At 41.9% G+C, this 26422-nt stretch overlaps 1 protein-coding gene across 5 annotated transcripts; it reads left to right on the top strand.

The window, feature by feature from the left end:
• The first annotated feature begins 24 nt into the window (after positions 1-24).
• On the top strand, positions 25-25061 carry LOC146968600 (uncharacterized). Of its 5 annotated transcripts, none has more exons than XM_085760009.1 (34): positions 25-148; positions 4187-6356; positions 7902-7963; positions 8167-8205; positions 8313-8489; positions 8591-8919; positions 9184-9443; positions 9627-9761; positions 10113-10211; positions 10497-10534; positions 10854-13120; positions 13218-13252; positions 13408-13560; positions 13816-13944; positions 14036-14074; positions 14172-14297; positions 14387-14513; positions 14602-14772; positions 14853-14887; positions 15795-15959; positions 16062-16196; positions 16405-16443; positions 16533-16673; positions 16807-16901; positions 16996-17019; positions 17162-17684; positions 17952-17993; positions 18233-21661; positions 21743-21851; positions 22477-22593; positions 22688-22996; positions 23161-23277; positions 23371-23492; positions 24386-25061. In XM_085760009.1, the coding sequence occupies exons 2-34, from the start codon at positions 4461-4463 to the stop codon at positions 24458-24460; spliced, it is 11559 nt and encodes a 3852-aa protein (XP_085616135.1). In that variant the 5' UTR covers positions 25-148; positions 4187-4460; the 3' UTR covers positions 24461-25061. The 5 variants fall into 5 exon arrangements, with proteins under 5 accessions (XP_085616135.1, XP_085616138.1, XP_085616139.1 ...); XM_085760012.1 differs by having other exon boundaries at positions 9184-9419; XM_085760011.1 differs by having other exon boundaries at positions 84-152.
• Positions 25062-26422: the final 1361 nt, after the last annotated feature.

Here is a 26422-nt window from a genome sequence, read left to right on the forward strand (position 1 = left end):
GCTTTTACTCTGAAGGCTGGGCACCAAACCGGAAGTTGTAATGGTTCCGCGACATCTGAGATTTCCTGGCTGCCAAGAGACTAGAGGAGCAACCCGGAGAGGAGTTTCAGGCAGCACGCCGAGGACCAGATACTTAACACGAGTTACGGTGGGTGTGTAAAAAACAAACAACAGTGGTTTTTATAAAACTCGGAGCGATATTTATCCGCACGTACAGTCGCTTTTACGCGGTGTTTTGTCGGTCGGCGGCGGCGTTTGTTCGTCACCGGACCAACGGTAACGGTAGAGCCTGCTAGCAAGTTAGCTAACGTTAGTCAAGCTGGGCTTCAACTCCAAACACCAGGGATGGTTGTGTGTCTTTCTCTGCCACTAAAGGGTGCAGGCAGGCTGCTACACGACATAAAATACTGATTTATCACTTGGTCTGACAGTGTTTTGGCGTGCAGAGAGGGTGTCGGGATTAACGAAGTGAAATGCTACACTGATATGACGCAGATAAAATAAAAAATAAAAAGAAGGGGTGCGCTTCATGGATTTTTTTTTTTTCTTGAACAGTTGAACTGTGTCTAATAGTGTTGCCACGTTACTTTTCCCAAAAAGCAACTGAGTTACCACATCATAAATATAACTAATTCCTTGGAAAAGTAACTATTGCGTTACTTTTTCTCGACTAGTTGATGGACTCAAATAAATGTGTAACGTCCACTTTAACGGGTGTATTATTTTGTGACAGGGCATTTTATTGTTAGTAATGATAACAGCTTTTTAAAAAATTTTTATTTAACCTTTATTTAACCAGGCAGAATCAATTAAAGCAGAAGTAAGTGATATTTTTGTGTTAATATAGGCTAAGTCTTAAATAGTTGTATCTTCCCACAGCAATCAGTGTTTGGACCGAAAACACGGGTCTCTCAGTCACTCTGCTCTGCTCTGAGCCGAGGAGAAAACTTTTCTTGTATCCTACAAGTTTTATCCAATGAGGAGAGAGAACGGCATGAAGGGCTGTGTGTGCAGCCAAGTGGTGTGCGTGAATGTGGTGACGTAGGGACGAGGACCAATAGATCCATGACGAGGGCGGGGGCTGCTAACTCTGTCGGCTGACAAGACGTTATGGTGCGTTCAAGGCAACTCGTAACTCGTGTTTTTCCGACCTGTGAAGTCGTACCAGTTCGATCTGGTACGAGTTCACAGGTCAGAAGTTACGAGTGGCCGTTATAGTGACTTTCACAGGTAAAACAGGTCGGAAAAACACGAGTGGGTTACCTGGAACGCTACAAAGTCGTAAGTCGTGACTTGAAGCTGTAATTTACGGTTTCAAAAGCCTGCCTGGAACGCAGCATTAGCCAAAACGACCGGATCGCTTACTTCTGCTTTAAGAACAAGTTCTATATACTGGGGGAAACAGTAACTTTTACTTACTGAAAAAAGTAGGCCCTAACGCCGTTATTCCCATCACTGCTTTCTATGTAGACAACTAACAAGCAACAGTATGAGTACTTTTCGTAATACTCCATTCATCTTCAGGCCTGTTAATATTTGTCTAACTAAGATTCGTGACTGGAAACCAAAACTAATATGGATATTGTGAACAAAGATCTGCTCAAACTATAGTTGGGTGGTTCTCTGAATTGGTGCACTTTGTGTCCCTCAGGTTTACCTCAAAGATTTTCAAATAAAACATTTTCTTTTTTTTGCATAAAGCCAAACATTGACGAGTCCATGTGTCTTTGGATTATAAAACACACACGTATGGGTTGCTAAGAAGTAGATCACAGCCATATTTTTCCTGTTGACCAGAATCACTTTTTCAATTGGATTTAAAAATTGCAATGAACCTATTATATATTTTGTTAATATAATAATATTCCTGACTACTTTCACCAAAACAATACAAACATTTGGGGAACAAATTAAATAGCAATATTTTATCTTGTCCCTCAGTCTTGTTGAGCTTTGTAACAACATACCAAATCCCCCGTTTTAAAAATAATGGTTCAGTTGAGGAAGAGACACTTAAGACTTTAGAAGAACATACTGTAAAGAGAAGAAAATGTCAGCATATTTTCTTACTTAATAGTTTTTATTGTGAGATTGGCATGGTCAAGCTCAACCTTTCAACTCCATGATAGTTAGCAACTGTTCAGGAAAAAACTAACAGTAGTGTTGACATTTTTTTTTTATAATTTCTTGATTTCCTAAAGTTATGTGATGCTACATACCTTGGCTAATTAAGGATTTTGGGCTACTTTAACCAAAATCTTACACCCTGTAACAAAAAACACTGTTGGGGGGTGAAGTCATTGTTACAGGGTTGAAAGTTTTTTTTTTAAATCTGACAACCCAAAGTGCACCGAATTCAGAGAATCACCCATTTCAGTTAGGGATGCACATTTTGAATGTTTTTTCTGACCGATAACCGATGCTTGTTAACCGATTATTAACCGTTAACCGATAAGTTTAAAACGCTCGCGGTGCACAGCAAAAAAAATATTTTGATGGCTCAAAATTTTTTTTTGTGCCGTTCAATACACACGTGTGCTGCGACAGCTAATCAGCGCCACGTGCCCACATCCACTGTGCTCTGTCACAGCTGATCGCCCTCATATGGAGGTTAGATCGTCCAATGTAGAACTATTTTGATACAAAGTGCAGCCAAACACCAGACTGAAGGAACAGCAGAGCTCCTCTGACGCTGCAGGAGAGCTGCAGGTTAACTGGCTGGAGAGCAGGTGATGCATGTAGGTTACATTTAGTTGTCTGACCTTCCTTCACTGTCAGTCCTCCTGTGTAACTTTTTGCTGCGAAATATGACTGAAGGCACGTGAAATCTGCACGTGTCGAAACGCCCCCATGAGTTGACGACATAAGGAGCTAATAAAAAAAATATAGCTGATAGTATTAATCGGTCAAAGTTCTTGTTATCAGTTAACAGTTAAATGGTTGATCATGTGCATCCCTAATTTCAGTAATCATTTGTTTAATGGAGTGGATGAGATATAAACGAGAATAAGTACAAAATACGGATTTTGTACAGACCTCTCTGTAAAACATTGTTTTCAAGAATGTCTCTCTGTACAGATATGATTTTGAAAGGCCTTTCAGTGGATGAGCTTGCAGTTTTCTAGCTGGGCTCCAACACTTGGGCCAGTTCTGTGACTGCAAATGTCCGTGGGTCAGTCACTGAGCGAGGGATCTTAATTCCAGCATTGGTCAACTGAATGCCGAAGACCGATTTTCAGCTTAACTGCCAGCTGTTGCTCTTTCAAAATGAATTGGTTCAAGCAGTTTCCATAAGTGGGTGTTCACTGCCTGTTGTTGTGTGTTGCCAGTTTAGCACATGTGGATAAGACTTTTTGGCAGGACCTCCATTTTTGTAATTCCCACTGCTATGACAAATTATTCAACATAATTGTATTTGAGTATAAAGCCTCACTTTCATCTGCTGGAGTTAAAGACCTGACACTATGTGATACAAACCTGCAACCATTTCATATAGTATTCTAGCACTTTGTTGAACAGAATCCCTTTATATTGGATCAAGGCTTTCGTTTCAGTTTCCTTCCTTGATTCTTTCTGATTGGACCATATAAATTTGAGTTTTTATTTATTTATTTTTTTAATCTGTGTAGATTATTTTCTGGCCATTCCATTGTAAATCACATGAATGTCATAATGACCTAATCTGTTCAGTTTCAGTTCTGTTGCATTGCCCAACCGTCTTGTCCTCTCGAGTTATAGCCAGAGTTCAGTCCGACTTAAAATGCTATTCAGTACCGGGGTTTAGCTCAGTGTTGTACTGTGATTTATTGGAATGAAAAACGTTGCTGTGACGTGTTTTGCGGTTTTGCAATGTGCTTTATATGTCTGCTGCTGATGCCAGTCTCAATTGTTTTCACCAGAGATGAGCATGGAAACAAAATAAATTACTTTGTCTGCGTTCTGAATGTTTCCTCTCAACAGCCATGACCTTGTTTTTTCTCTGTCTGTGCTTTGTTGCTTTTGCCTCCCTCGTTTCTTGCTAGTGAAGACCAGGAAGTGAAAAAGATGGGCTGAATCCCAGTCCAACCAGATGCACCAGAGCAGACCAGTCCAGACCAGACCTTCCTAATGATGGATGTCACCCAACCAAGACGCTGATTTCCATGTCCATTAAATAACCACTTGTTTTGTTTTCTGAACTTTTCAGCTTTGCGTTGCAATTGGAGCGTGGTATACCGTCTCCTGTTCCAGGGCCCCGAAATAGCCCTCTACTCGGAGGGCTCACAGTGAGCTCATTTCTGATTGGATGGCAGCCTGTATCCTTGCAGCTGGCTCATTGAAAAGCCAAGCTAGCACTGATGCAGAAAACAACGCTCTCACTTTTGGCCGTTGAGCTGTGAACTTGACATCCAGCTCAAACCGAACTGTTTCACACATCTATCTACCCAACCGCTAACTGTGCTAAACCATCTGAAGACGTCATGTCGCATCCCTTATATAACCCCTATGCCTCTGGGAACCAGAGTTCCACCCAGGGGCAATATGGACTCTCTAGGGTAGAGAGGGACCCTCGCCTTGGTCCGGGGTCTGGCTACAGCTCGACTGGAAACGCTTCAACAGCCCCTGCTAGCTCTGGGGGAATGATTCCATCATTGATGACTCAGTCAGGCAATTACAGGCCTGAATCAAGTAGAAACATGATGGAGGACATACAAAGGTCTGTAGACATGCATATTAGCAGAGCTAGAGAGGAGGTGGGGTTTCTTGGCAATCCGGCGCATCAGCCCATTGGTACTCACTTTCCCAACACACAGAGAGACGAGTTACACTCCGCAGGCACAGGGATGACCTCTTATCCGATGCCCTCGACCTCTGCCGCCCTTGGACAAAGACATTCTGATGTTGAAAGTGGCAGCAGCGCTTTGAACTGGTTGCCAAACTACAAAAGGCCAACTGCTGGTGATTCTTCCAATTTTTATTCGTCTGCTTCATCGAGCTATGCAGGTGGTGATGACAATAGGGTTAACCCCCCAAGAGAAAAGGAACGCAATTTGCAGTCCATTCCAGGGTTGGGTGATTATGACTATCAAGCGCCTAACAAATCTGCAGTTTCTGCCGATTCAACTTGCCCCAAGTACACTTCTGAATCTGCCACTAACATCCTTTTGCATTTTGGACTTGAAAAGGAAGATGTGGAGCATCTCATCTCCTACCCCGAAGACCAGATCACCCCTACCACCCTGCCATTCATCTTGCGACAAATCCGCATTCAGAAGGCAAAGAGAGCTTCAGCTGCAGGACAGTCAAAATCCTACCCTGAATCCCAGCCCACCAGAGGTGCAACAAGTTCGGGAGGAGCAGGGATATGCCCAGAGGGAGTGTCATCACCTATTCTCCAGCCCAGCAAAGTTATTGACTATGGACATACTAGCAAATATGTTGGAGGTGTTTTGGATGAGATTGGAAGAACCAGTGGCAGAAGAGGGAACAGTGGAGGGAGTGGCACTTATGATGGTGGTAGCCACAGCCGAGAACTACTGCAACAAAATATGACGGAGGTTAAAAGCGGTGCCCCGGGTTCTTCTTCATGTGCTCAGGGAAGCTCTGTTTCCAGCTCTTCATACAGTTCAAATCTGAGCTCTGTAGCCTCCTCAAGTAATGATCCAACTAAACGATTTCACACCCAAGCACAGCAGTCTTCTCAATCGACTGTCAGCTCTTTCTCCCTACCAAAGAAAGACACAGACATAAGAGTCTTCAAGACTGAAGCCTCCAAACACCTTCCTTTCAAAGAACCAAAGGCAGAGTCAACATCGAAAAGCCAACCATCCTGCACTCTGTTTCACGGTATGCATCCTGGCCGACCTGGCCTTGTGCTCATTGGCCGAAGTGATACCAGTGGCAATAAACCACCGAGCAAATCTCAAGATAAAGGGTCAATGGTTGCTGAGCAGATGAAGAAGCAGCAGATGCAGCAGCAAGAGACGCAGAAGCAGCTCGCACAGAAACAGCAAGAGAAGCAGCACGTGAAGCAGCAACAGGCACAGAAGCAACCAGTGCAGCAAACAGTGTGGCCTCCAGTTTTCCCTGCTGCGCAAGCGGTTCCTCCTGCGTCTGTCATCCCCAGCAACATACAACGCTCAATGTTTAACACCGGTGATCCTCGCCCAATTGTTAATTCTCCAGCTCCACCTCAGCCAATGTCAAACCCCGTGAACATTCTGCCCCTGATGACACCTTCCAGCAAGGGAATACCACGAAGGCCAGGCTCCAAGGGTCTGCCAACGCCGACCATGATGCATGACTATGCAGCAGCCACACCAAGAGTCTTTCCACATACCTGTTCTCTGTGTAACAAAGAATGCACTCAAATGAAGGTGAGTAGAAGACCGCACTCTGTTTTTTGTCCCTTTTAGGGAATAGCGGATTATTTGTTAAATTTTTTTGTCATACATTGTAACTTACCTATTTCATTTATTTTTTTTGCTTGTTTAGAAATACTGAAATGTAAAAAAAAAACAAAAAAAAAACACAATGGTGATAGTATTTGATCAATGTAAAATATTCTATTGAATTTTAAAGGATCAGTAATTTCTTAAAAATTGCAAAGCCTGACATGACCTATAAGATGAACACCATTTTGCAAAAACAAGTTTGGATTACAAACTTGTGGAGAGATTGTATAAACCTGTGAAAAATTATGACAGATTATTGTACCAAAATGTCATTATAACTTTTTTTTGCATAATTTGGCTTGATGGATGAAGTTCAAAGTGCAATGGCCATTGCTAGATTTACAGTGACTGTTGACGTTTAATTCAGTATAAAATCTCAAGTGGTGGCCATCATCGCAGACGATTGCTGGGAACGAGACTAAAAGGGATCAGCGTGACGTGGAAAAATCTACAGATCTGAACAATTATTTCATTGAAAGATGTTGGCTTTTTTTCTCTTTTTTTCTACAGTCCTATATTCAGTTTGAATACACTGTTAGTTAATGTAAAATTAGCATCTTTTCCCCACAACGCCAATTTTTTTTTTTTTTTTTGCACTTTAATTGATTTAATTGTAGGATTTTTTTTCTCCTTACTACTGTTATTTTTGAAAGAAGCTTCAGTTTTTGTTGTTTAAAGCTTTCTTGTGCCCAGTAAGGAATTACAGTTAGTACTAGACTAAAAGTACTGCAACCACTATGAACTTTGAGAAACCCAACAGCAACCATCCAACTTCAAGAATTGCAAAATCAGATTTCTTTTTGTCCTTTTGATTTTGCCGCCCCCGCTTCCTTTTCGGACATTGCATTTTAAATTTTGGCCACACAACAACGACCGGCTCCGTTTCCAGTTTCCACATCGACCTGCCTCTACTCCAGACATGGTGTGGTTTTGTCCAGATCCATTCTTGATGGTGACCTCTGCCGAAATAACCCGAAGAGCAAAATTAAGAAGACTTTTTCAGTTTGATTGCTACTGGCACTGTTTGTCATGTTTCATAAAAAAGACTTGTTCCTGAACTCAAGCTAAGTCTGTTGTTCCAAATGTTCTAAAGGATTCATTGCCATGCTAATTATTGTTTATATCTAATTATTTTCATTTGTTTTCATGATTATTTCTTAGAATTGTTTGTACTATGAAGCATCACTCTCATGCAGCTTTTTCCTTTCTGGGGTGTTGGCTAATGTCACGGCTCCTCAGTTAATATGAACATGTATCAACAAAAGTTGTGGTGTTTTCCATACGAAAGCTCATTAGTTGACAGATTTTGGACATTAGCTTCAGTACAAACTTTGAATTTCAAATACATGTCTTAATGAACCCATAATGTTCAATAAACACGTTCTTGTGTCTTGGCAGTTGAGATATTTAAAGTCGTCGGTGCTATGATGAGGTATAATATTGTGTGTTTGTTTTTCTGACTGCTAGGATTGGATCTCCCACCAGAACACCAGCCTCCACCTTGAAAACTGCAGATTTCTACGTGCACAGTCAGTCTATTTTTCTTTCTCATCATTTTCACTTTATTTTTAATGAGTAGATGGTAAGGTATTGTTGAGGTGAAATGGGACTGAAAGGGAATCCTACAGATTGTTTGTCCCTGATGAGTTTTTACCCAAGTGTTTGCTGTAACCTGTTGTGTTTTAATAGGTGCATTTAAATTCTTTCGTCTTTCATCTTTTGTTTTCCACAGATACCCTGAGTGGGATGGTGACATAAGACTTCAGTCCAGGTATTTTTTTTCACCAGCAACTGCTAGTTGAAACCCAGTACCCTGCAGGTTTTTTGAAATTTTCTTTGGCTCATTGACCTGCTTATTTTGTGCCATGCTCTCCTCAGTGCTGCAGGAAAGGATAAGGCATCCTCATCCTCCTCCCAGACCTCCCAACATCGTCACCAGAAAACCAGACATGGAAGCCGCTCCTTGTCCCGTTCACCTAGCCCCCGAAGGCACCATGAAAGAAGAGAGAAACGCAGTAAATCACGATCACCGTACAGCTCCAGATATACTCACAGGTCTGTGGAGACGCAAATTCTGATCTAAGCAGTTACTGAATATGGATGTAATGTCACTACAACCTCGAATGATGGACTGTTAACTTTAATTTATTCTTCAGCACCCGGTCTCGATCTCGATCTCGGTCTCGGTCTCGGTCTCCATGGTACGACCGTCCTACCTCCTCCCGATATCGGTCACGTTCACGGAGCTATGAGAGACGATCTCCGCCAAGGAGGAGAGATGAGAGACGGTCCTCGCCAAAACGAAGTGAGGAGAGGCGATCACCCCCAAGGAACCGTGATAGAAGATCCCCAAGGAGGGGAGATGAGAGACGATCGTCCCCAAGAAGGAGCCGTGAAAGACGATCGTCGTCAGAGAGGTCACCCCCTCAACGGAGGAGGTCAAGCAGTGCAGAAAAACTGGCGAAGAAATTACTGGAAAAATCAGGTTTGAGAAATTGCCAAATTCTTAATTTTTTATGAAGTTTACAAATTTTAAATTTTTTTATCAAGTTTACAAATCTCTTCTTCTTGACGTTAAAGTTTATTTACGAAGAACACGCTGTTTGCAACATACATAACATGATGATAATGTGGTAATATATCTATATTTCATCTTGAAAAATGGCTCCCAGGAACAGTGAAAACCCTAATACACTGCAGTTTTGTCTTACACCGTTTTTTTTTGTTTTTTCAACTTCTGTCACTCTAGCTGTCCAGTCTCTGTCAAAAGACTCAGACCTGGAAGCTGTTGTTAAAAGTCTAGCCCCTGCTTTACTGGCTGAGCTGGCCAAAATGAAGTCTTCGTCATCATCATCATCCTCTTCAGCGTCCAAAGGAGGAAAGCGCTCATCCTCTGCTGCCTCAACGTCCTCAGCAGCAGCAGCTAAGACAAAGGAGAAGACAACAGCCGCCCCTAAAGCAAAGCCTAGTCAACAGAAGAAAGAGGCAAGTGCTTCTACAAAGACCAAGGTGTGTGTGTGCGTGTTTGACTTTGTCAATGAAATTCAACAGAAAATTATACTTGTAAAATGTGATACTTAAGAGCTTGAACACACTACAGATGCATTTTTTCCCCATCTAATCATTAAAAGACAGTCAGTTTTTGTGTTGACCAAATCAGCAATTCATTTTTATCTCTCTGATTTTACTTAGTTGGGTAAATCTCCACCTCCGACCAAGGTGAAGCTTGATGGAATTCTTACTACTCTGTCTCACAACGACGTGGTTGCTGGTGTTGAGCAGTATGGAAAAACAAAATCGGTCATACTGTTTCGGTCTACACAGGAGGTATGTACAGAGACAAAATGAGTATGAGTTTCTACTGGCCACTGTGATATTTACTAAACACAATCGAAAAACACCATCTTAATTTAGATTTAGATTTAATTTAGAAGATCCCCAGATATGTAGCACCCTTAATATTTTGGAAAAGCTGTGAAAGAAGACTTATATTTCTGTTTCTTGTAAACATCTGAAAAAAAAGGAAAGGCCTCTTGAAGGTTTCCCAAAGTAATTTCTCCTCAACAAATCAGCTTTTCTGATTAAATAAGTCTTTTGTGGTTTTAAATCATTTGTATGAAACTTTAATTGTTGTAGTAATCCATGTGTTGGTGTCTGTGTTTTTTTGTTTACATATAGGCAATTGTGATTTTTGAGAAAGTGGAAGACGCAAAGAAACTGAAGAGTGTAAAGCACTTCAACATAAAAGGAGTGGCAGTCGGTGTCATCAGGGATCGGGTATTCCACTTTAACTGTCTTTCTGTCCATGCCCAAGGGAAATACAGTCTAGTGTCTTGTGTGGTCTCAAGACTCTCTGATCAAACATATTCAGTGTTAAGTAAAATAATGGATATGTGTTGGTCTGTGTATTTTATTTTCAATTGAATGGGCTGACACATAAAGCCTGGGGAACAAAAATATGTAACTATGAATACCCTGGACTGTGTATGAACTCTGTTGTGTGAAGAAGTGTCAATGTTCAGACAAATCTAAAATAACAAATCTCATTTGGTTTATTAAAAGGACTCTCCTCCAAAGGAGCAGAAGACGACTCCTCAGAAGTAAGATATTCTTCACACACAGCTCCGTTTAACAGTAATAGAGATTGAAGGTTTTATTTTGTTCTCGTCAGTATATTTCCCCTTTGCCTTTTGTCTATGGAGTGAATGACAGGTATTCCGTTTTTTTCCAGCATTGTGTTTGTATGAATTAAGAATTTACTGAACTTTCTTGTATTCACTGTTTGGGAGCAGTCATTACAGAAAGTCAACCTTTTGAAGGATAGTGAAATATTTACACAGAGGAATGTCTATGACCTTGATCTTTCATTTCTTATTGATCTTCCTGCTTGATGATGATAAAACTCTCTTTTGTTTACAGAAAACCAGCAAGTTCCAATGTTGCCAAACCTGAAACCACTAAACTTACAACTACCAGTACCCCCACAAAGTCTTTACCCTCTCAAGCCAAAAAAGCTTCAAAGGGCAACAATACAAATGAGAAAACAGGTGCAAAAGACACAGGTAAAGGATCATCAAATGTCACTAAAGCAAAAGTTCTGGTTTCAAAAGCCAAAAATGTATCAACCAAACAGAAAGCTAAAGTGGTAAAAAGTGTGGAGCAGAAGAAAGAGACAGCAAAGGTTAATAAATCAGGAAATAAACGCACAAATGTCTTGGTGTCCAAAACACAAAACGCCTCAACTTCCCAGCAACCAAAAAAAACAGGGGGCAAATTGACTGCAATGGAAGCTACAAGACAAGAAAATATGGAAAAAACAGCTGCAAAAGCCCCAAATTCACCAACAAAATCGGCTTCAGAAGCAGAGACCTCAGAGTCCAAAGAATCAGAAACAAAGGTTCAAGAATCTCTTGTGCTGCTGGATGACACGGCTAAGGTTGTTAAAGAAGGAAATGTGACAGTTTCTGAATTAAAAGTTGATGTTGAAATGAAGGAGACCAAAGAAACTGAACCAATGGATCTTGGAGAAACAGTGGTTGAAGCTTCAGAGCCCATTAGAGTGGAAAGTTGTGCTGATAAAGGGGGAAAACTGACTAATACAGAAGCTGTACCAGACAAATCAAATGAGAGTCAACCACCAACCAATACAGATGAGACCAGGGAAGATTCATCTCTACCTGAACCTTCCACTGTTCCGCCTCAGACCACAGAAGCAGTTCCTGAATCTTCAGACACAGATGCTCTGTGCACGGACACCATTATAACAACTCCAGAAAGCTCTGTCAAAGCATCATCACAAGTACGGCTAAGTGCTTCAGCAGAAGCTGAACCCACTGTGCAAACCATGGAGACCAAGACTGATGCTTTACGAATGCAGCAGCAGGCCACATTAAGTTCAGCTGAAGCTGAAATAGAGACAAAGAGCAAGCAGCAACTGGCGGCAACCACATCTTCAACTGAAACGGTGAACAAACAGCAACCATCAGCAACCACATCTTCAACTGAAACAGTGAACAAACAGCAACCATCAGCAACCACATCTTCATCAGTTGCAGCAGTGGACAAGCAGCAACCAGCAGCAATCACATCTTCAACTGAAACAGTGAACAAACAGCAACCATCAGCAACCACATCTTCATCAGTTGTTTCAGTGAGCAAACAACAACCGGCAGCACCCACATCTTCTTCAGCAGAAGCAGTGAGCAAGCAGCAACCGGCAGTAACCGCATCTTCTTCAGCTGAAGCAGTGAGTAAGCAGCAACCGGCAGTAACCACATCTTCTTCAGTGGAAACCGTGAGGAAGCAGCAAACGGCAGTAATTACATCTTCTTCAGCTGAAGCAGTCGGCAAGCAGCAACCGGTGGCAACCACATCTTCAGCGGAAGCAGTGAGTAAGCAGCAACCGGCAGTAACCACATCTTCTTCAGCTGAAGCAGTCAGCAAGCAGCAACCGGCAGCGACCACATCTTCTTCAGCTGAAGCAGTCAGCAAGCAGCAACCAGTGGCAACCACATCTTCTACAGCGGAAGCAGTCAGCAAGCAGCAACCAGTGGCATCCACATCTTCTTCAGCGGAAGCAGTCAGCAAGCAGCAACCAGTGGCGACCACATCTTCACCAGAAGCAGTCAGCAAGCAGCAACCAGTGGCGACCACATCTTCACCAGAAGCAGTCAGCAAGCAGCAACCGGTGGCGACCACATCTTCAGCAGAAGCAGTCAGCAAGCAGCAACCGGTGGCGACCACATCTTCAGCAGAAGCAGTCAGCAAGCAGCAACCAGTGGCGACCACATCTTCAGCAGAAGCAGTCAGCAAGCAGCAACCGGTGGCGACCACATCTTCAGCAGAAGCAGTCAGCAAGCAGCAACCGGTGGCGACCACATCTTCTTCAGCGGAAGCAGTGAGCAAGCAGCAACTGGCGGCGACCACATCTTCAGGCGTAGCAGTCCGCAAGCAGCACCCAGCATCAACCACATCTTCTTCAGCGGAAGCAGTGAGCAAGCCACAACCAGTAGTGACCACATCTTCTTCAAGTGAAGCAGTGGGCAAGCAGCAACCGGCAACGACCACATCTTCTTCAGCTGCAACAATGAAGAAACAGCAACTGGCAGCAACCACATCTTCAGCTGCAGCTACCCCTTTGACAATTGGGGAGATGGTAGAAAAGCACCTCCATCAAAATAAAATTGGTAAGAAAAAAGAGATAGTTTGTCCTCCTAGAGTAGTTCACTGTCAATAAATGTCAATGTTAATTTTTTTTTTTTTCTGTTTGGCTTTCTTTTACAGAGTGCCTCAAGCATAACGCCTGCATGTCACCAACGGTAGGTTTCTCAACAAATAACTACAGAAGTATTTAAACACATGACTTGTTCTGGTTTGTAAATGAGTTGTTTCAGTAGCAGTTTTTGTGTCTGATTGCAGTTGATTATCACAACCCCAGTAAATATTTTGTCTGTTTTTATTTTTATTTTTCAAGTTTCTATTTTCTGGTAAGAAGATCATGCTCATAACCAACCTGCCAAAGTATTATGATGGCTGCTACACAGAGAGAGACCTTGCCAACCTCTTCATACCATTTGGATTCAAGTATGAAGAAGAAAATGTCTATGTTGTTCCTCAGGCTCAGAAGGTAGGCACCAGAGTCAGTTTGGTTTGTTAATCCTAAATTTTGATGTTGTGGCCGTTGGTGATCCCATTCCTTGTTCTTTCCTCCAAACATGTGATCTGACATTATTTTTATGTGGTATACTCTTAATCTGCAGTTGAACATTATTTAATGAGAGAACTTTCCGACTTGCACAGAGTTTCAGACTGATTGTAACTCCAAACTAATATTACTACTTAAAGCATTAATGTCTATTTTCCCCCTTGTTTTCCTCTTCAGGCCTTTGTTCTGATGCCAACAGTACTGGAAGTACACAAGGTCTTGACTAACACCAGGAGTAAACGCTTGTCCCTCAAAAACTCCAAACTTGCAGTACATGTAGTGGAAGATGGCATATCAATGGCCCCGGTACGCATGTACACGTCACTTTTTGTTTTTATTGACAGATATTTCTAGATGTCCTGTAGGTTTAATACATCCCACTCTGTTTTTATTTCAGCTTGGGTTTTACAAATCACTGATGGCACACATGAATTCTGTAAGTTCCCACCCTCAGTTTTCACTAAACACAATTTAGTGCCTTTAGAGTCATTTTAAAGACAGAAAGTGTGAATGTTTGCTTGTTCTTGATGCAGCCGGTGGATGATGATGGAGAGAGAACGATCTACATCAAGAACATTTCACCAAGTGAGGCCAAAGACCTCAAGGAAGCTTTGAAAAAAATAGACTCTGTCAAAAACTACATGCCTCTCCTCAACAAGGTAGAAACACACACACACACACACACACATACACAAGTGCATGTGTTTTAGGAATGTGAAAAAGACTTCCTGTTGGTTTTATATTTCAGGTGTTTATTGAAATGGAGTCCAACCGTGATGCTGATAGGCTTGGAGTTTGGTATAGCCTCCTGAAACAGGCCCCTGCTCACAGAGTCTACAGGCTGAAAATACCAAACGTTGGCTGTGCAGCGCTACGTAAGTCTTTGGCTTTGAAAATAAAAACTGCTCTCTTACCTCAGGTGCATTCAAAACAAAGCACTCTACTTGTTTTTTGTTCTTGCAGCACCAAGATTTGCCGCAAACGCTATTCCAGACAGCAAGGATGTTCTTCCTGGGACAACTGTCCCAACAAGCAAATTTGGTGTTCCAAAGGGCAGCCTCTCACCGTTTTGGGTCACATTGACAACTTGTCCCTTTGTGTTCCCGACTGTATCTCCTTGGTTTATCATCCCAGGTAAGAGAGTTAGTTGGACAAAACAGTAATATAAATACCTGTTGTTCAGGAAAGTGACTGTCCTCATTTTTGGCCCATAGATCATCTGACGGTCAAAGAAAGCAGCGACATTGCGGTAAGCAGAATTTTCCTCATCATGGCATCTATGTTTTGTTGTTTTTTATTTTCATGTTGAAATCGCAAAAGGTGGAACTTCAGGTCACTTCCTGCTTTTGGTTTGACTCTGGATTTACGAGACAAAACTAGCAAACTCCAAATTCTGTGGTTGTATACCACTCAATTCTGTCCCAATTAAGATCAGAGTTGACTGAACTCTTTACTGTTCATAGTGTTAAGAAAGTTTCACAAATTATAGGGATTTGCTTATTGCCATAATCCCTATTGTCATAGCAGTAGGTTAATTACCTTTAATTATCGGTGCATGCTGTTTTGAGATCCGCGGAGCAGAGCCATGAGCTGCTCAGCGAACACAATGGAGGTGAACGGTACAGGTCCCCTGTCCTTCATCAAACTCATCAAACTCATCAAATACACAATCCAACAACTCCAAAGCACTCTCGTGGAGAAGTTGTGACCTGCACATTCACCACGCTATTAAATAATAATGTGAGACGGAATTGTTTTAGAGGCAAATCTGCTGGGCGGAGTGATTTCAAAAGCGCAAGTAGTCCCCAGTATTTGCTTTGTGTGTCGTAACATTACATAATTATAAATGATTATTCGATAGCGTGGTGAATGTGCAGGTCACAACTTGTCCACGAGAGTGTTTTGGAGTTGTTGGATTGTGTATTTGATGAGGGACAGGGGACCTGTACCATTCACCTCCACTGTGTATGCTGAGCAGCTTGCGTCTCTGACCCACAGATCTCAAAACAACATGCACCGATAATTAAAGGTAATGAACCTACTGCTATGACTATAGGGATTATGGCAATAGGCAAATTTGCCAAAATGTTGAACTATCGCTTTTAAATACAGTGTACAATTTTATTAACTCACGGTTTGAACATTGTGTCCTATAGAAGGCCAAGCATCAGGCCTCAGTCTTCTCCACCATCATGTTGACGGGTTTGCCAGAGGGAAACTACAAACACGAGGACATCGCCAAGTTAGTCTGGCCTTATTTCACCGAACAAAACCTTCAGTCCCTGTACTACAATGTGATCGTCCTGACACTGCAGAGGAGGGTAAGGAGAAGAGTCTGCATTTTGATTGATTTAATTGAAGTTTGCTGTTTGTATTGAGATTTGTCATTTAAGTTTTTCCTTTTCTTCTCTCTGCACCTCCAGGCTTTCGTCTATTTCAGCAGTTGGACTGCATGCTGCAGTTTTGTCAGAGATCACCTCAGAAATCCATTTTCTGTCAAAGGCTCCATGCTGCAGGTCCACTTCATCTTGGAGCAGATGTCTTTAGAATCAAGAGAGGTATGGATACTGGATTCTCTGCTTCACTTGGTTTTTCATCTTGAATCTTGCCCTCTCTGATTTCCTCTAATTCCCTTGGTAGATGGTTTTAGATGGACGTAACAACAAGATTTAATAGTATGGTAGTGCTTCTGGTTTGAAATTGTAAATGTATTATACACTACCTACATTATCTCTGACTATCTGGGACTCTTCTCTTTTTTTGCAGGAGCTCACATACAAAACTCTGATGAAATGGTGCAACTCTGTAAGTCATTGAACATTTTTATGTCAGTTGGAAAGCAGCCATCTTTTTGACTCCTTGTTCCTAAACATCAGCTGTTTGTTGTTTTTCAGCGTGTCCCTGATCTGGAGTCTCTGGAGGAGAGGCTGCTCTGCGTGGAGATCTCTGAGACAAGTTTGGATGTCATCAGGATTGTCATGGACGTGGTATCATCCATCGCTGCTTTTGTCGGCTTCCTGCCACTTGCCAACAGGGTACAACAGCAACTTGGCTCGTTATAAGCTCGGACAGATTTTGTAACACAACCTTGAGAGCTACACTTTGTTCTTTCTACTTGTTTTTGTCTTGTTACTTTCTTTATTTTTTCTTTTTCACTTTCTACCTCAGGTGTGTGTTGAGATGGCTGACCCCAGTGGTGTAACAAAGGTTTTGCGGGAGTACAACACTTTCTCACCACACTCTGTGTGTAAACGTGTAACATGGTATGTATGTTGATAGTCTCCACACTGTAAATGTCTTATTTTCTAATGCCCTGTTCTCAACAACTAAACTAACCAACTGATTTTATCTCTGCAGGAGTAAAGTTCAACGTTTTGAGTCGTGAGTATATTCACTTGTTGTCAGATTAGTCAAATTATGTGACCAAAATCTTGGCAATAATCAGTGTGATAACTGATATGACCCACATTATTTTGGCCCCACATCAGTTGATTGACATGCATAAATATATTTTGTATTTTAGTTTGAAGAGTCTAAAACAGCGCCTTGAGGAATCCAGTGAGGTAACGCTAAACCTTGAACAGGGCACCGTCAAGGTTGAACCGAAGCAACAAACAAAGCCTCCTCCTACTGAAGTTTCTGATAAAGAGTCTCAGCCTGTAGCACAAACCAGTATCTCAGCCCCTGCTAAACCAGCAGCTCCTGCTGGCTCAGGACCGAGTGCCAGTGATTTAAGTGACCAAGCAATGGGGGAGGCCACTGAGAAACTGGGACCTGAGATTACCATGGAATCCACCATTTCTCATAAGACCAATGAGGATGTAGAGAAAGCAGAAGTAAAGACAGAGGAAGGATCATCAACAGTTACCGGCGATACTGCGGATGGAACAACTGCTTCCACTCTTAAAGCCACAAGTTTGGTCCACTCTGAAGAACTGGTCCCTGACTTCCAACATATTGACCAAGATATATTTAAAGCCCTCACTGCAGCAGTACGCCAGCACAGACTTGCACGGGCAAAAAGGAGTCACCCTGAAGAGAAACAGGTGATATAAATATTTACTTTTACCATTAGATTACTATTGCCCTAATCTGAAGGATTTAGGCGTTTTGTGTGAACAATAGAAAAAATATGTTTGCCAACAAGTGTTTTTTTTTAATGTGTGTTAAAAAAAAAAAAAAACTTAACAGGTGAAATTTTTGTTGTTGTAGTGTTGACCTGCGTTTTGCCCCATCATTATAGACTTGCAGACTTTGTTTAATTTCACCTGCCACTAATCAGCATTATTTGTCGTTGCCTATTCTTTTTGTAGAGTACAAGTTCCAAAAGTCCAAAGGATAGAGATGCATCACAGGTAAGAATCAACATCTTTGTTTTTTAATCAAGCATCTTATACTTACTGACTGTTCCTCTAGAATTAGACCCTCTACCACCAATGATAGGCATTTCCCAGATTTAGCTCAAGACACTTTTTGTCTTTTTCACCAGTATTTTTCAAAAAACTGTTTGCAATAAACAAATAGGTTAAATTATCAATTTCATCTTATGAGTTAGTTGTGTCAGAGATTGATTCCTTCTTTTTTCTCGGTCCAGGGTCAAGATGACTTTACTGATGACTTTTTTGATGAGCAAAATTTCAACTTGGAGGACTTTGTCACAGTTGATGAAGTTGGTGATGACGTGCAGGACAGAAGCCCTGACCATCAGAGGTCCTCCTCTCCCAGGCGGTCGTCCAGGGGGAGAAAAGAAAGGCAAAGCTCAGACACATCATCTACTACCAAACAGACAAGGTCGTTGAAAGACCCTGTGAGCTCAGCCTCTTCCTCATCTTCCTCCTCATCCAGGTCGACTAAAGACTCAATGAAGAGAAGCTCATCTTCAAACTTGTCCTCTGTGTCACCGAAAAAGACCAAGGACTCATCTGAATATACAAAATCTCCCACAAAATCCCCATCCTCTGCCAGTGTAGGTAAAACCTCTGCAGTCTCCTCTTCGCTGTCTCTTGAAACCCCTTCCTCCTCTGGTCAGAAAGCACAACAGAGCAAAACAAGATCTCCAGCCAAAGCATCTAATATGTCATCCTTAGGTAGGACTCGATCGTCTTCGGCTGCATGCGAAAGGGAAAAGGTGGTATCACCTGCAGCTGTCAAGGTGTCTAAAGAGAGTCATCCTCATCAAGAGGCAAAAGCCACAGCAAGTGCAGTGGAAAAGACTTACCACAAGATGTCAGCAGAGGCCATTGCTGCAAAAACTGTTGAGTCAGAGACAGAAATAGAAACGCCATCAGAGATGCATCCACCTGCACAGGAACAAGGGTTAGAACTGAGTCAAGCCCAGATTTTGGAGATTGATTTTAAAGACGACACGGTCAAAGACCCGGAGAGAAGCGAAGAAAGAAAGAAAGATGATGGAGTTGACAAATATCCAGAGGAGGATGATGATGACAGTGACAATTACCAAATCCTTGATTCACTTGACGAAACGGATGAACAGATGGATGATAGGGACAAAGGAGGCAGCTCTGAAACACAGCTTACAGAACTTGAGCAGAAGCCAACTTTGTATGAGGGAGCCTTGGACAAACAGGCCTTAAGCAGTGTCAAAAATGAAAGCAAAGCTTACCTTGAGGGGAGCAGTGAAAAGGGAATGGATGTTTCTTTTCAAATCATCGACAGCACTACTGAAAATCAAGCCACAACAGGTTTAGAGGACCACCACTCAGTTGAAGGTAACAGTTCTACAGTAAAACAACAGCCTGAAGAAGATGTGATTCAAGCAGGGAACAAATCTGATGATACATTTTCAGGTAAAGATGTAATAGATAAAGATCAAGATATAAATAATGAAGATAGAGCCCAAGTGTTGGATACAGGTAGCAGACAATATCCAAGAGGTAAGGGAGATGGAAAGAAGGCAAAGCAAAAAGAAGAGGTGGCCAAAGGCGAAATTATTTCAACAGAGTCCTGCAAAGTCTCCAAAGACACGGAGAGCCCTGGTGTAAAAGAAGACGACCCTTTGAACAACCTTGACAGTGACTTTACTGAACAAGAAACTTTTGAGATACTTGATTCAATTGATGATCAGGTGGCAATGGAAGAAGACAGCCACAACCTTGAAACTCCCATTAATCAGACGCCTCAAGAAGACAACAGGCAAATAGAGGAAGAGGAAGAAGACTCCTATCAGGTGATTGATTCTGTGGAAGATCAACAAACAACTACAGAGGCAGATTCTGCTTCTGACAATACAAAAGTTGTGGTGACTGTCAGACAAGATGATAGATCATCAAGGAGGACCAGCCTCAGGAGCAGAGGATTGAAAACCGAAGAAAAGGAGAAATCACCAAAGAAACAGAACAGGTCAGTTAAAAAAAATGAAAGACAAACAAAGACTGACACCACTGCAAAAGGTCCTAAATTAGACAAAGACATAGAAGACATCACCGGCGAGATGTATGAAATTGTAGATTCTGTTGAGGATGAAGTGGTTCAAGATGCACCTGTCACAGAAAGGTGTGGTAGAAGGAGGAGTGCTAGAGGAAAGAAAGAGGATAAAATTACTCAGAATCTCAGTGAAGAATCTGAAAAACCTTATGAAGAGGAAGCTTCCTATGAAATTTTAGACTCTGTAGAGGATGAGAGTGCTGCTAAAGAACCAGCTCAAATGACAAGATCTACCCGGGAAAGAAGGGGAAGAAGAAATCAACGAGATGCTACGGATGACAAAACAAAAAGAGAGGACACACCAACTGCTAAGAGGCACAATCCTGCTAGGGGATCAAAGGAAAGAACATCAAGAAGAGATGAGAAAACACCTCAAAAAGAGAGCACACCAACAAAGCAGAGTGAGGTAGGAGAGGCAAGTCAGGAGGATTCAATCTACAAAATCTTAGACTCTGTGGAGGACGAGGCTGCTAAGGATGAGCAGCCTGCTACAGGAGGAAAACGGAAAAGGGGAAGACCAAAGAAAGAGGTCAAATCATCTAAAAATGACACAACACCACTAAATGATGAAAAAGGTGCATCTGAAAAAGTTGGTGATGAAGATGAGGTGACATATCAGATTCTGGATTCTGTGGAGGATGAGATGGTTGACAACCCCCCCTCCACAGAGCAGACTAAGGAGGAAATTCCAGTAGACAAGGACGAGCAAACAAAGGAAAGCAAATCTCTCACCGAATCACCCAAAGATGAGGAGGAAGAAGAGGAGCCAATGTATGAAGTTGTAGATTCTCTTGAAGATGATCAAGTTCAGGAAGAGCTGATGACCACAAAGGAGTCAAGTATAACGGAAAGAGTTATGACAGAGGATGAAGCTTATTCAAAAGTAGATGCACCAATATGTAGTATTAATGAAGCAGAAGCAGACATAGTGGTCATCAGGGAGATAACTGATGGTCCATCTGGTCCAGAAGAGTCTGATATGGAGAAAAAAGAAAGAACACCAAAAACGGACATTGATGAAGATGGAAATATAACTGCAACAAACTCTCTGGTAAACCTGGATGAAGTGAGCGAGGAAGAGGAGGATTACCCTGACGACACGGTCGAGAAGGAAGAACTGAGGAAGAGGCAGGCTGCTGCTAAAGACAAGCAGCTCGCCAAGGAGCGGGAAGATAGGAGGACCAGGGAGAGGGAACGAAGGAGCCGGAGCAGCAGCAGCAGTAGCAACAGAGGAGGAGGCGGCAGCAGCATGGGAGGGACAAGGAAGGCCAAAGAGAGGAGAAGGGAAGAGGAGGAGAAGCTAGAGGTAGACACCAAGGAGCTGGTAACTCTGGATGAGGTGGGAGCAGATGAGGCTGAAGAGGAAGGAGCCTCTCAGGGTCAAGAGTGGGATGGTGAGATCACGGAGGGAGAGCTGCAGACGCTCGTCACTCTGGATGAAATTCTAGAAGATGAGGAGGAGGGCAAGGAGGAACAAAGCACACAGGAGGCCCACCCACCCAACATGGAGGAGCAAAGTATACAGGAGGCCCATCCACCCAACATGGAGGATGAATCAGTGGATTCCCTAAACCCAGAGGTAAAGATGGAAATTTAGAAATTATACACACTGTAAAATGCAGATTTGGCATCACAGAACATATCTTGTCTCTGTTTTTAGACTTTGGTGACTTTAGATGAAGCCGCTTGTGATGAAGAAGAGAAGGTCGACGAATATGAAGCTCTGAAAGCCTCAACATCTGCTGAAGACAAATCTGACGTTGCTGCAGGTTTGTCACATTAACGTGCACTGAATTATTTTAAAATTGGCCCATTGCCATAATCCTTATAGTCATAGCAGTAGATTTGTTACCTTTAATTGTCGGTGCAAGCTATTTTTAGAACGGTGGAGCAGAGCCGTGAGCTGCTCAGAGCTACGCTACGGAGGCTCATGGGATTTCTTGGTTTCCCTCATCAAATACACAATCCAACAATTCCAAAACGCTCTGGTAGACAAGTTGTGACCTGCACATTCACCACGCTATGAGATAATAACAGAACGTTACCAGACAGAGTTGTTTTAGAGGCAAATGCAGAGACTCCGACAGGAACGTGCATCAGCGGTTTTGCATGAATTTACCTCTAAAACAACTCTGGTAACGTTCTGTTATTATCTCATAGCGTGGTGAATGTGCAGATCACAACTCTCCGTAGCATAGCTCTGAGCAGCTCGCGATTCTGCTCCGCTGTACTAAAAATAGCTTATACCGACAAATAACAAACCTACTGCTATGACTTTTACAATCATGGCAATGGGCCAATTTGCCAAAATGTTGAACTATCCCATTAAGGTTTTAGTGTTGATGTAAGCCTGAAAATGTTTTTATTTTTTTTTTATTTTTTTTTTTACTTCAGATGAGAGTGTGAACTTTGTCACGGTTGATGAGGTGGGAGAGGTTGAAGAGGATGAAGAGAAGGAAACAACCACGACGAGAAGAAGCCGAGCCAAGAGGAGGACCAGACAAACCCCTGGTGACACAAACACACAAGTCTTATCTCTGGAGTCTTACATGAAAGATTTGTCATTTGAATGTTTGCTTAATAGTTTCATTGACTTTCACCTTAGTGAGAAAATCTACCCGAGGGAGAAAAGTTGGTACAAAAGATGAGGAAAAAGAAGAAAAGGAATCGACTGGTTCTGATCCACCACCAGTTGCTTCACTCGATGACTCATCACCTTCGGGCAAAGATCCACCGACGTTGTCAAGTCCCAGTGAGCAAGAGATCCAGACGGCAGAAGTGGAAAGAGCAAGCGATAGCAACATCTGTGTAGCTTCTGGTGGACAGGATCTGCAGCCTGAGAAGCAGAACCTGGAGCAATGCATGGAGCAAGGAGAGGAGGAGAAGGAAGGAGGGAGCGGGAATGACGTCAAAGGTACAGAGATGAGAGGATGACAAAAGAGTTGTAGCGTATATTTACTCAGATATATCAGTCAAGTGATTATCTACCAGTCGAGGTAATTGACTTAACATTGCAGCCCTAGTACCATTGCCAGGGTTTAAGTGATCTGATGGGTCTTCCCTCTTCTCCTCCTTCAGCTGTTAGTAAAAGGAAGAGTGAGCTGGTCGGACCTGAAGCAAAGAGATCTCGTTCTCAGTCTCCTTCTGTTGCTGCCGACTTCAAACTGCCACCGTTCACCCCTCACAACCCCCTCGGTGAGAAACCAAAACATTGATTTCATTTTGTATCGATTAGATTGGGTTTTGTTCTTCTGTTTCTTTTAAACTGCTGTTTCTGTTTCTGTACAGGTCAGGAGTTTGTCGTCCCCAAATCGGGGTATTTCTGTAATCTCTGCTCTGTTTTCTACCTGAATGAGGGAACTGCCAAGGAGCTCCACTGCAGCAGCCAGAAACACTACGATAACCTGCAGGTATGCAAAAACACGTAGAGTTGAGAGATCAAAACATCACACAAAAATTAAGGAAATTAATGTTTTTTTGTTGTAACAAATAAATCTTATACCATTGGAAAGCCTGTTTATTTCCCTTTTTGGACAATTTTTCATGGGCGCACGTTCCTTATAAATGTGACATTGTTTAAAAGGGAAATAAATAAAGGCTTTTTAATGGTATAACATTTATTGCAAAGAGGCATTGTTACAACAAATAAATAAACTACTATTTCCTTACTTTTTGTGTGATGTTGACATGAAATGCAGCGTGGTCCCTCATTTATTTGAACCTATCAGAACGACAGCAGTCGTGATCGGTTAAGTATTCTCTACTTGTCCCACGTTTCGTTTCGCTAACACACAAAGACAAACCAAAAGGGAAAGATTAGACATTGTTACATTAGAGGATGCGGACACCGTGGACAGTGAACGGATGAGTCAGTTCTCACTTCCTGTTGGTGGCCAGCAGAGGGAGAGTCAGAGGCAGCAGGTCCCAGTGTGGTAAGAACAAAATAAATAAACGCAAATAGGTTAACATTCACATGTATTTGTTGTTGGTCACACCCAGTCGGTACTCCAGGCCAAATGCTAAATTGGACCCATGAATGATTTCATGTTTAATTTCCATTTCATTGTAATTTAAATATTTACAACAGAAGTGTAGAGTGAATTGAATTTCTTAAGGTCCTCTCCAAGCTAACAGAGTTACCGCCAGACTAGCCTGAAAGCTGTAGCTCATTCACTTGGTCGCTGTATCTGTAGACTTTATAAGAAGTGATATAACCATTATCTCCCGCCGTCAGTCCACGCTTCCTTTACAGACTCTAAATTAAATTGTAGATTGTTTATGTTGCTCCCCTCTCTGTTTTCAGAAACACTACCAGAAGCTTCAACGAAAACCATCAACAAGTTTAACAAAACATTCGAAAGGCTCTGTTTCTGAATGATCCTGACTTCAGCTGACCTTTTGTTTTGTTCTAGAAATAAAAATGTGAATACTGCAAGTGTACTACAAATCAGTTTGTAAAGGTCACATAAACTAATGTCTGTCTGGCATCATCTTTGATGTAAATAATTATAAATTATACAGCCACCATAACTGGACGACTGGAGAAATATTTTTGGTCAGAATGGTTCCATCGGGAAACTTGTGTGTCTTTGGAGTGAGAAAGAAGAAGATGGCTGCGATTAATGTGAGGATGATGTTATAACTACTTAGAACAGCTGGAGGTACACAAGGTGGTAGCTATCAAAATCTTGTAAGGTGTTTTAATGCAGAAATATTTGTCGACAGAAAAAATCCTATAATTTTGCCATGCAGATTAATTCAGTTGTCGTTTAATTAATCAAAAATCATAATATGAGTCCTGTGTTGTGAAAGGTCAGTGTTCACACTGACTTGGTTACGCAATTTTTTATTTATTTGGCCCAGACCAGGTCACTTCTGGCATTGGTTGCTGTGTCTTTTAACAAGGGTCCAATGTGTTGAGTAATTTCAGTTTGCCTTGTTTTCTTTTTATAAAATATAAATAAAATGAGAGTGTCTCATGATGTCTGGCCAGTTGTCGTCCTTGTCTTCTAGAGCTCAGTCATCGCATTGAAGATCAAACATCTGTGACTTAAAAACCTTGAAGCTTAATCTTTAATTTCATGAATACATTTTGCAGGAAAATCTTCCTTGTATCTCTGAGACTCTGTTCAGTAAGACAAATACATGAACTGCATTTAATGTATTTAATTATCTCATTCCAAAAAGCACACAAGCAACATCCAAGGCCAAAACCACATATTTTTAAGTTTGAGAAAAATAGAAATTTGATTTCTTTATATAAAATCGATTAAGAAAACTGTATGTAGACAAAAGAAACCCAAATTTATTTTTTCCACAATTGTGCAGAGGTAATTCTTTGATGGTGAGTGAAACCACTGAATCAGTTGAGAACAGGAACGAAAACTGCTGCATGCATGACCTGTCACACCTACAGACAGATCCAAGGATCCACCCATGAATCATCCATGCAGACACAAAATGTGTCTTTGTTTTTTTGTTTGTTAGCCGACTGAGGAAGCTTTAGTAATATAACATTTGAGACGAGACAATGCTTAAAGGCAACTTTTCATGTTCATTCAGGACATTAATTGGCTTGATCCTCTGCATCAGTGACCAAACTTACCTTTGCAGCATTAAAGAATTGTTGCATTAATTTAAAATGAAATGTTACCAGTCAAAGCAAAACCAGAAAGCAATTAATTTTTAAGCAACAAACCTTGACCATGTAGCCGCCACTATTCGTGACCTGTAGTCTATGTTGCACTTGCTCTTGACTCGTAAAAAGCCTGAGGGAGGTTTCTAAAGGAGGAACTCTGAAGAAGCCTCAGGTAGGGATTTCACACTGGCTGAGCTCCGTGATGGTTCCGGTTCGCAAAGCCAATTTTGAACCACCCCGTGTATTCTATGAGGGGCCGTCAGGGACATAATTCAGAATTACCACTCACACACACATGTAAAACAAAACACATTCACACACAATAGTAAAAACTTCACACACTTACAAGTGAAATGCTTCCAAACACACAACTGAAACGCTTTCACACACACAACTGAAATGCTGTGCTCTCATACACACAACTGAAACGCTCTCATACACACAACTGAAACGCTTCCACACACACAACTGAAACGCTTTCACACACACAACTGAAATGTTGTGCTCTCACACACACACAACTGAAATGCTTTTATACACACAACTGAAATGTTGTGCTCTCATACACACAACTGAAATGCTTCCACACACACAACTGAAACGCTTTCACACACACAACTGAAATGTTGTGTTCTCACACACACAACTGAAATGCTTTTATACACACAACTGAAATGTTGTGCTCTCATACATACAACTGAA

This window comes from Trachurus japonicus, chromosome 18 (assembly GCF_045865225.1).
Source record: "Trachurus japonicus isolate A0001 chromosome 18, Traja_1.0".
Lineage (NCBI taxonomy): Eukaryota > Metazoa > Chordata > Actinopteri > Carangiformes > Carangidae > Trachurus > Trachurus japonicus.

Bases quoted from the DNA above. Each gene is read 5' to 3' on its own strand.
- LOC146968600 (XM_085760009.1), top strand. From the start codon at position 4,461: ATGTCGCATCCCTTATATAACCCCTATGCCTCTGGGAACCAGAGTTCC. The intron at 10,212-10,496 runs GTATTCCACTTT...GTTTATTAAAAG, and splicing joins TCGGTGTCATCAGGGATCGG to GACTCTCCTCCAAAGGAGCA. The intron at 23,493-24,385 runs GTATGCAAAAAC...CTCTGTTTTCAG, and splicing joins AACACTACGATAACCTGCAG to AAACACTACCAGAAGCTTCA.